Below are 15,370 nucleotides of genomic sequence, written 5' to 3'. Positions count from 1 at the left end.
ACAGGACATTACATATCAGTAGGACATTCTCTTAAGGCCTAGTGTCGTGACATTTGTGGATGAGAACTAAAGAACTAAAGTGATTTTGAGTTTGTATTAAAAGTGAATAATTTGGTATCAAATAAAATATGTTCTTCATTGACAGGGGCTTCTTGTGATAAATTTTGGAAGCCCAACTTTTCAATACTAGTTGGACTTTTGGGCAGGAGCAAGAGTGCCATATGGAAAATTGTAGTTTATTATAAAACACACACAAAATAAATTTTGAAAGGCTGAGATAAAATACATAGAAGTTGAAGCTCTGATATTTTATTTGTAAACTGTCCTCAAGCTAAAAGAATTTTTTTCGGTGCTTGAACTAATACTCTGATTAACAGAGAATGACGAGTAGAGAGCTTTGGTACTAGAATTTTTCATGTGCACTGCATTGAGTTTCTAACGGAAATTCCTTCAGAGAGAATTAGTGTAATTTATAGTATTAAAGGAACAGAATTTCTCCATGTATGTATCTTATCTCTTCATTCGATTCTTACATATTTCCTGCATTCATGTTATTTTGTGATGCAAATGAGATCTTTTCTGTTAGGGTTATTTCATGAGTGCTGTTGAGTTTTGTAATTGAACACTTCTATGAACTCTGTGTTCTGGTTGATTATTTTTAATTTTCTACATAGTCTGTCTGTCACCAGCAAGCAATGTGATACCTCTTTATACACTTCTTACTCCTTTTCCTTGACTAGATACACTTCAGAACAGTGTTAAGAAATAGTTGGTTGTAGTGAGGCATGTCATTCCTTTTAGAAGTTCACTATTAACTTTGATGTAGGGTAGCTTCTTAAAATGAATTTGGATACTTTGCCATTTGCTATGCTCTGGAAAGCTTTAACGCATTTTTCTGGGAAGTATCAGTTTCTTTAAAATTTGTTGGAACTTAGGTCAAAAACCATCTGAGACTAACACCTATTTATTGTACAGAAAATTGTCCATCTATCAGATTTTTCAAATTAAGTCATACAGAATTTTATAGAAAGCATTCTTAATTTTTAAATCCTTGTTACCTGTGGTTATGTCCATTTCTCAGTCTTAATTATATTTGTCTTCTCTTTCTTCATTAATCCTGTCAGCAGTTTTCCTGTTTTATTGGTCATTTCAAAGATCAGTTATTTGCTGGTAATTTCTGCTTCCTGTGGTCTTGATTTTTTTTCCCCCCTCCTCTCTGCCTTTATTCAAATGCTTGGTTAATTTATTTTCTGTTCTTCTGTAATAATAAAAGCACTTAACTTTTTGAATTTTCTTCTGAGTGTAGTTTTTGGATGGCATTCCACAGCCTTTGATGTGTGAAGTCTTCTTTTTGCTATTTGTAAGTTGCCATTGAGTTTTTGCGTTTTTTTCCCAAGAGTTACAAATTGAGTTTCCAAATTCTAAATGGTTTTTCTTTTTCAACCTTTTGTTATTTAATTACTAATTTTTATAGCATTTGGTTACAGTACGGTTTGTGTAGTTTCTGCTTGTATTTGTAGTCTGTTATGTTGATTTTTGTTTTAATGTCATTGGTGTCTAGTGTGGGGTTCTCTACAGTCATATCTTAGTGACTTATGGCTTCTATCTCCAGTAGTTTTTGCCTTACATTCTACTTTCCTTGATACTAATGTTATGTAGTATGGGATTTTTCTCCCCCGTTTACTTTTAAGCATTTGTTTTCTGTGTGTTTTTTGAAACATCATAAAAGCAGATTTAGGTGGTGGCATTTTTTTTTTTTTTTTTATCTCAAAAAAGTCTTTGGTTTTAATGGAGATTTTATTAAATAGAAAAGTTTTCCATTTTATATTCATTTTTAAAACTGGATTTAAAGGCTTATTTAGGCTTATTTTGATTGTAACATTTCATTATTTATTGATAGTCCTCTTTATACCTTAATATACCCATTTATTGAGTTCTTAATTTGAATTTGTAGTTCTTCAGGATTAGAACAAGTTTGACCATGTTTCAGGTTCTTAGCTCATAACCTTTGTCCCTTAAAACTGTTCCACTGTCTTTTGGCAGTGGGGGTGATTATTTGTTGTTTTGTTTTGGCATAGAGTTCAGATGATCTTATTGTCATTCTTTTATATTGGTAACCAGTTCTGCTCTGTACTGTCCAGTTTGGTAGCTACCGTAGCCATATGTAACTATTTAAAATGAAGATAAAAAATGTGGCACAGCCACATTTCAAGTGTTCAGTAGTCACATGTGACTAGCCGCTACCATCTTTAAGTCACATAAATATTGAACATTTCCATCATTGCAAAACTGCAATGGATATTGCTGCGGTTTTTTTTTTATCTCACTGTATCAAGTTTTCTTCTATTATAGCTTTGGTTTGTGGTCCGCCTGAGTTTACAGGTACAAACTAAAGTATTCCAGTTATCTCTGTATTATTTTCTATCCTGTTTGTTTAGCTCTTACTACCTGCTCCTCAGTGTAATCATTAAATTAAACGTGGGAAGTGATTGGACTAGTTTGAATGCACATAATAAGTATTCAGATGTTAGCTGTTAACATTTCTGTCATTGTTTTCATCTCTTTGGTTCTCCCATAGTGTAAAGAAAGAAAGAAAAGTTTATTGCTCACGTCCTGTTTTAATTCTCCAGATCGTCAGTCTGACCTATAGTACCTCTTAGGTAGGTTCTAGTTCTGTTACCAAGAGTGGTTAAGATTTTTTTTTTCTTTTCAGATTTTATATTTCCTTTTTATGTCATCTTATTGCCTTTCATCTTTCCTGTTTCCATGCCATAGAGCCTGTGTTGTCTTTGACTCTGTTGGAGATGTGGGAAGTTTGATTGTTTCACCAAACTTGTTTAACAGTTTTCCAGGGGTGTGTTTTTTCTGAATTTCTCAGATTTGTTTCCTTTTCCCTTGTTCTGCAGTATTCTACTCATAGTCCCCATGCTGAGGATTTTTTTCTTTCATTATTCTTAAAAAATGAGTCAATTTATCCAGACTTTGTGTTTATGACTAGAAAAATTTAGTAGCTGGGTGTGTTTCCCATCCTAGCTCTGGAAGCTAGAAGTTTGAAATCAAGGTGGCAGCCCTTGCTACCTCTGAAGGCTCTCTAAAGAAGAATCCTTTCTTGCCACTTCCTGCTTCTAGTGGTTGCTAGCAGTCCTTAGCATTCCTTGGCTTGTGGCAGCATATCTCTTACCTCTGCATTTGTCTTTACACAATCATCTTCCCGGTGTGCCTGTGTCTTTGTGTTTTCACATGGTCTCTTTTTTTATGTTAATTTATTTATTCTGAGAGAGTGAGTGAGAGGGTGTGAGTAGGGGAGAGGCAGAGAGGGAGAGAAAAAATCTCAAGCAGGCTCCGCACTGTCAGTGCAGAACCTGATGTGGGGCTCGATCCCATAAACCATGAGATAATGACCTGAGCTGAAATTAAGAGTCGGATGCCACCCAGGCATTCCCACATAGTCTTATTAAAGACACCAGTTGTTGGATTTAAGACTAATTCAGTATTACTTCATGTTAAACTAATCACATTTGCAAAATCCTGTTTACAAATAAGGTCACATTCTGTGGTTCTGGTTGGGCATGAATATTGATTGGGATGGGGTCTGGGGGTGGGGGGCACTATTCTACTCAGTACACTGGCCATTGGGCCTTGTCTCTGCTACTCATGTGATGGTTGAATCTTTTTCTCAATTCTAAATCTGGAAAGGTGTTATTACTAATTCAATTCCTGGGTTTCAGCAACTTTTCATACTTAGCATACCTGTGCTGTAGTTAGAAATAGTTGGACTTCATTTTACTCCCACTGCCAATTTTCTGGAACTCTTCTGCACCACTGAATTTATTGTGTGAAGAATTTCAATTCCCTGAGTATGGAAAAATTTACCAGATTTAATGTCCTCCTTCCCTATTTTTTTTTTTTTTAATTCTGTAAAGTACAAAGAATGATGTAACAAACATCTGTGTACATAACCACCTTAAATGTTACTAAGCTTGACTTTTTTCTTTTTTTTAATATTTAAAAGAAAAATATAATAAACATTAATGTTTCTTTTATTTTCTGTCATCTCCTCTACCTGCTTCCTTCCCCAGAGGTAACCATTATCATGAATTTGGTATGTATACTCCCAGTTCAGGCACTTAGGTTTTTACTACACATCTGTGTATCCATGAGCAAAATGCAGTATGTATTGTTTAGTTTAATGTTCATAAAAAAATTTATATAAATACCATCATGGTGTACATATTCTGCAACTTAGTGGGTTTTTTAAAATTCACTGTTGTCTTCTCAAGATCTCCGTGTTGGTAGGCATAATTTCAGTTCGTCTTTTGTAGAGTCCACATTTCCTTAAAAAAGACAGTGTTTGGGTGTGAGTATATCCATAAGCTGTTTGTTAACTTCACGGCTCTAAATTTAACTTCTAGTTTGGGCTTAATCATTGTGTTCGTATCTTCTGTGTCCTTTGGTCTGCTTTCTATTTGTCTTTGCAATGTATTTGGTATGTAATATTGTATAAGTTTAAGATACACAACATGTTGATTTGATCATTGCTATTGCAGTGTGCCTGCCAGTTGTAGCCTTAGCTAACATCTCCATCATGTCACACAATGATCATTTCTTCCTTGTGGTGGGAATAATTAAGATCTAGTCTCTTAGCACATTTGATGTTTATAATACAGTAGTGTTGTCTCCATAATCACTGTACTGTGTATTAGATCTCCAGGGCTTCTTTATCTAGTAAAATACAAATTTATACTTTTAAACAACTTCTCTTATTTCCCTACCTCCCATTTCTTCTTCTTCCTCCTCCTCTTTTTTAATGCCTATATATTGATATAGTTCCAGGATGACTGGTTAGGTACATACAAGTTCATGGTTATTATTTCTTCTTTGCCATCTTTCCTTTCATCATTATATTGTTCCCCTTTTGGTCTCTTAACAATGCTTTTACTTTAAATAGGGATCTTGGGGGGCGCCTGGGTGGCTCAGTCGGTTGGGCGTCCAACTTCGACTCAGGTCACAATCTCGCGGTCCATGAGTTTGAGCCCCGCGTCAGGCTCTGGGCTGATGGCTCAGAGCCTGGAGCCTGCTTCCGATTCTGTGTCTCCCCCTCTCTCTCTGCCCCTCCCCCATTCATGCTCTGTCTCTCTCTGTCTCAAAAATAAATAAACGTTTAAAAATTAATTAATTAATTAATTAGGGATCTTGGTAAGTACTTGATAGATACACCTTTTTCCATCTCTCTGTTTTCACTTTTTCTGTGTCCATTTGTTTTTGGTGTGTTTTTAAGAGGTGAATTAAACATTTACATTTACTCTGAATACTATTATATTTGGAATCTTTCTTCCATAATTTTTTTTAAGTCTTCTCTTTGCCTTGTTTTTATGCCTTTTCTGCTGTTGGGTTACTTGAATCTTCATTTCTTGCTACTTTGGAACAAGAGGACTTTAGAACTCCTCTATTTATGTCTGTATTTTCAAGTTTTTATTTAAATTCTAGTTTGCTAAAGAATAGTGTAATATTGGTTTCAGGAGTAGAATTTAGTAGTTCATCACTTACATATAACACCCAGGGCTCATCACAAATGCCCTCCTAATACCCATCCTCCACCCATAGAATGCCTCTTTTTAAAACATCTTTTTTTCTCATCTATTATTGATCTTTAATATTCTACCTTGAATTTCAACCCCACCCAAATCAGTCATCTGTAAATTCATACTTAACATTTACCAACACGTTTGCCATTCTTACTTGTTCTGGAGCTTCTTACGTCCCACTCTATCCTTCTTCTGAGTGCCTCCTTTAGTAGCCTTCCAGCAGCGATCTAGGAGTTGTAAAGCCAGTCTTTATTTTGTGTCTGAATGTATACATATGTGTGTTTGTTTGTTGTTGTTTTTTTAAAAAAAAATTTTAATGTTTATTTTTGAGAGAGAGCAAGCTAGTGCAAGCGGGGGAGGGGCGAAGAGAGAGGAAGACACAGAATACAAAGCGCCTTCCAGGCTCTAGGCTGTCAGCACAGAGCCTGATGTGAGGCTCAAATCCACGAACCTCAAGATCTTGACTGGAGTTGAAGTTGGACACTTAATTAAGCCATTCATGTGCCCCTGCATATGTGTATTTGTAAATATATACGGTTATAAATTGCCTTTATTCTTGAGTGATGGTTTAACTGCATGTAAAATTTTTATATTCAGCAGTTTGAAGATACTTCATTTCCTTCCAGTATTTATTATTGTTGATGAAAATTCTGATGTCAGTTTGTCCTTCTTTTATAGTTTATCTGTACCTTCTCTCTAGTAATTTAAATTCACCAACTACCTTCTTTCAGTTTTGTTTTTATGTTTTGCAGTATTAAGGGTATATTTAGATGTATGAATTAGTTTTTAGCCACTTAAGGTCTTGGCTTACACCCTCATTCTCAGTTCTTGTCTGTTCTTGTCTGTCTTGGGTTTTGAAAATTTGAAAATTGTTAATTTCTTTAAACTTTTCCTCTCTTTTTTAATACGGTATTGTATTACTAGATTGTCATAGATCTTGCCATTCTCTCTTTCTTTGTACACTTCGCATTTCCATCTCTCTGGCTTGTTGTGTTTTATTTCTGTCGTCTTCTTGGACTCTTCCGCCTAGTCATCAGGGTTCTCTCCAGTTGTATTTACTTTACTATCGAACCTGTCAGTTTGGATTTTTTTGTATTTTGGTTTTTTACTTGAGTGTGTGCTTTTCACTCAGAATTTGTGGTTACTTTCAGAAACATCCTTTTTCTTTTTTTTTTTTTCATCATTTCCTGTTCTTTTATGATGTTCATTCCTTCCTTTATCTCTTTGAACAACTTTAATATACTTATTTTAAAATTGCTTTCAGGGGCGCCTGGGTGGCACAGTCGGTTAAGCGTCCGACTTCAGCCAGGTCACGATCTCGCGGTCCGTGAGTTCGAGCCCCGCGTCGGGCTCTGGGCTGATGGCTCGGAGCCTGGAGCCTGTTTCCGATTCTGTGTCTCCCTCTCTCTGCCCCTCCCCCGTTCATGCTCTGTCTCTCTCTGTCCCAAAAATAAATAAAACGTTGAAAAAAAAAAAAGAAAAAAAAATTTAAAATTACTTTCAAATTATTCCATTTCCAGGGGCACCTGGCTGGCTCAGTCAGTAGAGCATTCAGCTCTTGATCTCAGTGTTGTGAGTTGGAACTCCATGTTGGATGCAGAAATTACTTTTAAGAAATTAATCCATTTTTAGCTTCTTGAGGACAGATTCTCCCCATTTTTGCATCTGCTGACTGCATCACATCAGTCTGTTTTGTATGATTTGTAATCTTTCACAGTGAGCTCATCTGGGGCAAGGGTTAAAGAAGGCATGTTTTCTGTAGGAGTCTTGTGTGATCCCTGGACTGTGGAAGTGTCCTTAACGCACAGTTTTCCATTGGTCATCTTTTCCTTTTTTTTTTTTTTCTTTTTTTAATTCATTTGGAAATAATCCGCTTTGCTACACAGTAAGCTGTCATATATTCTTTGGTCTAGTTCTCTTGTTTAACTTTTCTATATCTTAATTACTGTAACTTTAAAATACTTTTAATATGTGGTAGGGCAAATTACTCCCCTCTATCTTTGCTTATCAGAAATTCTGTGGGGACTTTTCCCTTTAAGCATATATTCTTTCAGTTTTTAAGGTTATTTAACTCTTGTTTGCCTTTCTCCTTCCCCACCAAAACCTTACTGAGTTTAAAATTATAGGTTAATTTATAGATTATTAATAGCTGTAAAAATTAAGCTTTGTGTTTACGGGGCGCCTCAGTGGTTCAGTCGATTGAGCATCCGACTTCAGCTCAGGTCATGATCTCGCAGTTCGTGCGTTCAGTCCCCACATCGGGCTCACAGATGTCAGCCTGTCAGCGTGGAGCCTCCTTCAGATCCGCTATCCCCCTCTCTCTGCCCCTCCCCCGCTTGTGATCTCTCAAAATAAATAAATAATAATTTAAAACTTTGTGTTTACAGGTTTTAAGCTTAGCTAGAGTATTTCTTATTGTTACAATCAAGAATAGAATCTTTTTTTTTTTCACTTACATGTTTCTAAATAACAGCCATTTTTAAGAAGACCTGAGGTGAGAGGAATGACAGTGGAACTAATAGAAGAGCCAAGTGCAAAGGCCTGTGATTTAGAATTTTGCCTGCTATATTGAGAAAATAGCAAAGCAGTCAGAGGAACTGAGCAAGGAGAGAAGTGGGAAATAAAAGGAAATGCGGTCAGAGAGGCAATAGAGGTGACAGATGGTATAAAGCTTTTGTGTGCACCATTGCAAGAACTTTGGCTCTTATTCCCCATGAAATGACGAGCCTTTGGAGCATTTTGAGCTGAGGACTGGTAAGCCAAGGTTACACCTACTACTGTATTTTGATTAGTTGGAAGGAGGGGCAAGCAGGAAGACCAGTTAGAAGTTATTTAAGAAATTCGTATAACAGGGGTGCCTGGGTGGCTCATTCGGTTAAGCACCAGACTTTGACTCGGGTCATGATCTCACGGTTCATGAGTTTGAGCCCCACGTCAGGCTCTGTGCTGACAACTCAGAGCCTGTAGCCTGCTTTCGGATTCTATATCTCCACCCCTTTCTGCTCTCCCTCGGCCCCCCACCCCACTCTCAAAAATAAACAAACATTTTTAAAAAGTTTACAATTCATATGAGAACAGATGCTGACTTAGATCAGGGTGACTGCAATTGAGATGGTATATAAAGCAGTTGGATTCTGGATACATTTAGAAGATGGAGACCATAGGATTACATCATGATTGGATAATGGGGTTTCGTAAAAGAAGGGAGTTTAGGATGAGTCCAAAGATTTAGGACTGAGCAGCAAAAAATTGGGAAGAGTAGGAGCTCAGTTTTGAACTGAGGTGCCTATATAATAGCTGTGAAGGTATTGAGTGAGCAGTTAAATACACAAATAAAATTGTGTTAATTGGTTTACTAATATTGAATAATCTTGATATTCAGAAATCTCCACCTGGTCATTTATATTTATTGTTTTCTTTAATTTCTCTCTTTTTTTTTTAAGGATTAAAATACTCTTTTTTATATGTTTATTTTATTTTTGAGAGAGAGACAGAGACACAGAGAATCTGAAGCAGGCTCTGTACTGAGAGCAGAGAAGCCAGTGTGGGGCTTGAACTCATGAACCATGAGAATGACCTGAGCAGAAGTCAGACGCTTAGCTGACTGAGCCACTCAGACGCCCCTTAAAATTTGTTTTCTTATTGTAAAATATACATTGTGATTAAAAAAAGAAAAACATAAATAGGTTCATGCATATAATTTAGCATCTTATTTCTTTATGAATGTGGGTCTTTGTGTAGTTAATAAGCATATCTGTAGGATAAATTCTAGCTGTGCATTTATGCAAAGCATGTGTGAATGAAGTAATTTTATTTTTTATTTTTTTAAATTTACATCCAAATTAGCATATAGTGCAACAATCATTTCAGGAGTAGATTCCTTAGTACCCCTTAACCCATTTAGCCCATTCCCTCTCCCACCCCCTCTCCAGTAACCTTCTGTTTGTTCTCCATATTTATGAGTCTCTTCTGTTTTGTCCCCCTCCCTGTTTTTATATTATATTTGTTTCCCTTCCCTTATGTTCATCTGTTTTGTCTTTTAAAGTCCTCATATGAGTGAAGTCATATGATTTTTGTCTTTCTAATTTCACTTAGCATAATACCCTCCAGTTCCATCCACGTAGTTGCAAATGGCAAGATTTTATTCTTTTCGATTGCCGAGTAATACACCATTGTATATATATACCACATCTTTATCCATTCATCCATCGATGGACATTTGGGCTCTTTCCATACTTTGGCTATTGTTGATAGTGCTGCTATAAACATGGGGGTGCATGTGCCGCTTCAAAACAGCAAACCTATATCCCTTGGATAAATACCTACTAGTGCAATTGCTGGGTCCTAGGGTAGTTCTATTTTTAGTTTTTTGAGGAACCTCCGTACTGTTTTCAGAGTCCAGAGTACTCACCCTTACACAATGATCCATACTGTTTTCCAGAGTGGCTGCACCAGCTTGCATTCCCATGAATGAAGTAATTTTAAAGTTGTCCAAACCGTCCTTCAAAAGAGTTCAAAATTTATCTTTCTTTTTTTTTTTTTTTTTTAATTTTTTTTTTTTTCAACGTTTTATTTATTTTTGGGACAGAGAGAGACAGAGCATGAACGGGGGAGGGGCAGAGAGAGAGGGAGACACAGAATCGGAAACAGGCTCCAGGCTCTGAGCCATCAGCCCAGAGCCCGACGCGGGGCTCGAACTCACGGACGGTGAGATCGTGACCTGGCTGATGTCGGACGCTTAGCCGACTGCGCCACCCAGGCGCCCCCAAAATTTATCTTTCAATAAATTGTATTAAAGATATTTTTTATACTTCTAGCTTGTGTTTATTAATATTTTACTTCGCAGGTTTTCGTTCAAAAGTGAGATTAATGTTTAAATTACATATGTGCACAAAACTTCAGTCAAATTTTTGTTAGAATTTTATTTTTCTCAAAGGACAATAGAATTCTGATTTCTTTATGTCAGTATCAGCCATTTTAATTGAATAGAAGATTGTCTCTTCTTTAATGTTCTTAAAGACTTCACCAAGGAAATACACTTGTCTGAGCCTCTACCTTTTTATAGGCGTGAGTATGGTATTCCCTTGTTACATGGAATACAAAAATATGTAACATTTAAACATTATAGAAATGCATAAGTGTGCACACATATTACATATACACACATGGTTTCCAGATTTTCACTTAACTAGTGCTTTTTTGAGTTCTTATACATATGCATTTATTCCTTTTTCTCTTCATTAATCCAGTCTTATAGTTAATCCGTCTGTTCTTGTCCACCCCACCCTTCAGGTGGATTTAGGAAGGAAGTAAAAAGGAAAGCTCCCAAAGAACAGCTCTTAAATTTGCTGTTTCTAGCATGTATTTCCTCTTTTGGCAATTTCAGCTTTGATTTAATCTTTTAGTGTTAACTTTGTTATCCTTGCTATATTCTTTTTACTCTACACCTCATCTATTAGCTGTTGGTTGACTCAAGGGTGAACTGTAGCCATAAAATGTTCATTTTTCATATAGAGAGCTAATTGGTGTTGTGTGTTAGTTTATGAGGGAAAAAACATACCTCCATTTTAAGATTTGTTATTTTGATTTTGGTATCTTTTTCTCATCTCTTTTTAATGTTTTAAGTTTTGGTACAATTTTTAGATCCTAACTAATTACGTAAATCCTCCCATTCATCCACAGTGTGGTGTGTGGTTTTTGTCTCTGCCAACATATACTCTCTCTCTTTACCTCTTTATCTCTTCCAAAAGCCAACCCTGATTAAACAGAGTGCAAGGGATATTTTTTCCCAAAACAGTACCAGTTAATGTTGTCTACACAGTAGTATCATGCTTGGTTGGTATGATTCCCTTTCAGTGGCATCTACAACTGCAGCTTATTAGAATTCTTTTACTTTAGTGCAAGTTACCCAGTCTGACCTTCACAGCCCCTTTTGTTGTTGTTTTTAAAAAAGTTTTTTTAATGCTTATTTCTGAGACAGAGACAGACACGAGTGGGGGAGGAGCAGAAAGAAAGAGAGAGAGAGACACAGAATTTGAAGCAGGCTCCAGACTCTGAGCTGCTAGCACACAGCCTGATGCGGGACACAGACTCCTCAACCGTGAGATAATGACCTGAGCTGAAGTCGGATGCTCAACCGACTGAGCCACTCAAGTGCCCCCACAGCCCCTTCTTTGCATGCCACCCATCTACATGGTTGCAAGAAGGGGAGGCGGTTGGGGAATGTTGATGAAGACCGCATTGTTCTCATATTTATCTTTCTCCTCTACATGTCTGTAAAGGCAGATAGCTTTCAAGAGATGTCTATGTAGTGACGCCTGAGTGACTGCGTAGGTTGAGCATCGACTTCGGCTCAGGTCATGATCTCATGGTTCACGGGTTCAAGCCCCGTGTTGGGCTTTGCGCTGACAGCAAGGAGCCTGCTTCAGAGTCTCTGTCTCCCGCTCTCTCTGTGCCCCTCCCCTGCTTGTTCTCGTTCTCAAAAATAAACATTAAAAAAAAAAAAAAAAAGATGTTTGTCCTGAACCTAAATGCAGCTCTTACAGTTGTTACAGCCTTTTTGCTAACAGAATTTTGATGCTACCCTTGCTCAGAGCATCTCTTCTCATGGTGCTGTTCCACAGGCAAGTCCTTTTCTTCTAGGACTCTATGCTGCCCAGATGACTTTTCATAGATCACGATTTGGCATATGCTGGAGTTGTTCACCCTGACACGAGAGCCTAGGGATCCTGCATTCAGCATGACCTAAATTTTTCTCAGAGCGTAAAATTGTTTAACCCCCGCCTTTTAAAAACAGAATTAAGTCTTTTGAAGATTTAGATTTCATTTCGCTGTGGACTTAGCAGGAGAGGTTATTTCTTATCCTACCCACGTGTGTACAAAGGCAGTTTAATGGAAATAATTTTTGTCCCCGTGGATTTAATAATCTGACACAAAGACTCCGGGTGTCAACACTCACCATACCAAATTTATTTTCATTATTTAGGCACGAACTTTAAAACAGTAGGTCTTAGGTTGGGTTAAATAAAGTAGCTAATGAGTTCTGTGTAGTCCTGGAAAACTTGTCGTTTGGTTTGAGACTACCTAAAGTCTTCAGAAGGAGTTGTGAAAAGCATAGGAGACCGTGTGATTGGTTATTCAGGCCCTTAGGTGGATGAAATTGCTGAAGAAAGCAAGTCATGTCCAGTAGCTTTAAGCTCACAAGTTTGGCACCTAGATGAGCACTTAGGGCTGCAAATAATTGGATTTCGTCATTGAAGAAGAAACAAGTTCATTACTTTGAAGGTCAGGGTGCAAAAAAGGGAATCTTCTAACAAACGAATCAACCTTCTGTTAGTAGTGTCATACAGGTATCTAGAAAGCGTCTTTTGAATCTTTGGGATGAGTGAGAGCTGGGTTTGTATCAGACAACGAATTGTGTTTTGTTTGGCTTTTCGCAGGTTCACCGGAACAGCACAATGCGCTCTGGCTGTGATGTGAACCCCTCCTGTGCGCTGTGTGGCTCAGGCAGCACCGTCACCGTGCCCCCGGAAATTCACTACGAAGCCCCTCTGTTGGAACGCCTTTCCCAATTGGACTCTTGTGTTCACCCAGTTCTAGCATTTCCAGATGGTAAGAAAGGCCACAGAATACAAAGTTTTTTTTGAGACTTACAGGATTCAAGTGAAAGAAAGTCAGCTAATATCCTGGTACAACCCGCGTGCCATCCAGAAAATCCATTTCACTCACCAGAGTCCCTTAGAATTTTTGCAAATAGGGTGCAGCAGATGTGCCAGACCAGAATGTGCTACTAAAAGATTGCACCTTGCCAGGAGAGAGATTTCCCCCCAGCCTTTCAAGTGGCTGTGGGTGGGCCTAAGGACAGTTGCTTCCAGCCACAAGCAACCTGGTCCATCGTCTGTGTGTGCCATGGTGTAACTAGGAAGGGCAGCACTCTTTTGAGAGAATGTCTTCCTACTGGGGCTGTATGTATCACTGTGCTTACATGACTGGCTTTCCAGGGTGTGTGTACATAAAGAGAAGGAACCGTATTTTATCCCTACTCTGTCCTTCATAACACCCAGAGGTAGTCTGTACAAGTTTTTGAAAGGAGGGTAATTGAAATAGGAGTCTGAGGAATAAGAATTAGTGTGGGATTTTAAGATTTACTTGGTGGTATGAAAAAAAAAGAAGCATTTAGCATGAACGGTTTATAAACATTTACTTAAAGGGACAGATGCTAAATAATTTAGACTTTGCAGGACACACTTCCTCTGTATAGCCTGGGTTGCAACTATATGACTGCCACTATAGCACAAAAGCAGCATTGACAATATGTAAACAAATGGGCATGACTGTGTTTCAATAAAACTTTATTTATAAAAAATAAGCATGACTGATAGCTATCCTAGAGAATGCCCTCTTCTATTTAATAGTTGGTCAAACATTGGTTTACTATAATCCCCTTTTCTTTATGTGTTCTTCAAATGACTGAATTATTTTTTGGCTACCTAAATCCTATAACTACTCCAGGCCATGTTATCAGAACTCCCTTGACTGTAAGGGCATGATCTAATATTCCTGTTACGATAGGACTTCTAATAAGAGTAGAAATGTTTAGAAAACTTGAATCATATGGCTTGCAAGCTAGGCAGGGTTTTATTTAGGTCAGGAGTGGTAGAGCAGTAAATAAACTTTAGCACACAGTGAGTAGAAAACACTAACATGTCTTCCTGTGTACTTCAGATTCCAGGGTCATTGGCTTTTTACCTTCTCTTGCATTTGGATTATAGCTCGTGTAACTGAAGATTTTATTTGTATAACATTTTATGGTTTACAAAGCACCTTTCTCATACTAGTTTTATCTGCTTCTCACACTAATCCTGTAAGGTGTTAACTTCAGTTTGAGAGATCAGGAAACAGGCTTAGAAAGGTTGTACTTTTTCAGACTAAATGGCTAATGAGTTTAGATGGTTCTAGAATTCAAACTTGGGTCATCTGTTGCCTGTCCTTTGTTTCACTATGTAACATGCTTCTTCCTAGCTGGGTTATTAAGAGAAATCAGGTTTCTACCCATTTCTAGATTGGAACTGCAGACAGAGCCACCAGGAAGACCTAGGAATGTTTCTTGGGTTACTGTCTCAGGATTCACAGTACTGAATTGTATGGCCTCATATTTGAATAAGGAAGCCTGAAGTCAATAGTTATATTATGGTTCCGATTAGGCCTCTTCCATACTCCCTGCATACCAGCTTATAAACATGGTGATCTTTCTTTGTCAACAGTATTACCATATACAGTTGTGAATTTCCTTCCCATCCCCCAATCACATGTACTCAATTGTGTGATGTCTCCTGTTTAGTCAACATCTCTACTTGGAGGAACCCATTCCCTTTCGACACTTTCTTTTCCTTCTGACTGGTTCATATCTATAGATCTGAGTGCTGCCCTTACACTTCCTACTCCATCCCATTTCAAGCAACTGGAGGTAGCATTGAGGGAGAAAGACCTTTCTCTGGTCTTTAGCATCTTCGCTTTCCTGCCTGCCTTTAAATCCTTTTTCGATCTCTTTTTCTCCCTGTCTCACACAACTCCTAACCATGACATTGGAGTTTAGACAAGAGAGATAGTCATTAAATCTCCTTAGGAGCCTGTAAAGAGGATGTGTGAACATATTTGCCTATGGATGAATTAGACTTTCGGTGGGTTGACCTGGGGAACTCTGTTAGCATTTCTAATATTGTTCCTGTTGGGATATTTTTGCTTTGATCCAAACAAATAGCATGGTAAGGTTTTCAGGGCCACAA

At 37.7% G+C, this 15,370-nt stretch overlaps 1 protein-coding gene across 6 annotated transcripts in view; it reads left to right on the top strand.

Moving 5' to 3' along the window:
• The window catches only part of KANSL1 (KAT8 regulatory NSL complex subunit 1), a 182,182-nt gene that overhangs the window by 153,398 nt on the left and 13,414 nt on the right, over window positions 1–15,370 (top strand). For all 6 annotated transcript variants that reach the window (XM_043584867.1, XM_043584863.1, XM_043584864.1 and 3 more), the window contains one exon: window positions 13,025–13,196. In XM_043584867.1, the coding sequence (XP_043440802.1) occupies window positions 13,025–13,196 (172 nt within the window). The remainder of the gene's footprint in view (window positions 1–13,024; window positions 13,197–15,370) is intronic.

This window comes from Prionailurus bengalensis, chromosome E1 (assembly GCF_016509475.1).
Source record: "Prionailurus bengalensis isolate Pbe53 chromosome E1, Fcat_Pben_1.1_paternal_pri, whole genome shotgun sequence".
Taxonomy (NCBI): Eukaryota; Metazoa; Chordata; class Mammalia; order Carnivora; family Felidae; genus Prionailurus; species Prionailurus bengalensis.
Note: the sequence above shows the minus strand (reverse complement) of the source record. Positions and strands in the feature narration are given on the sequence as shown.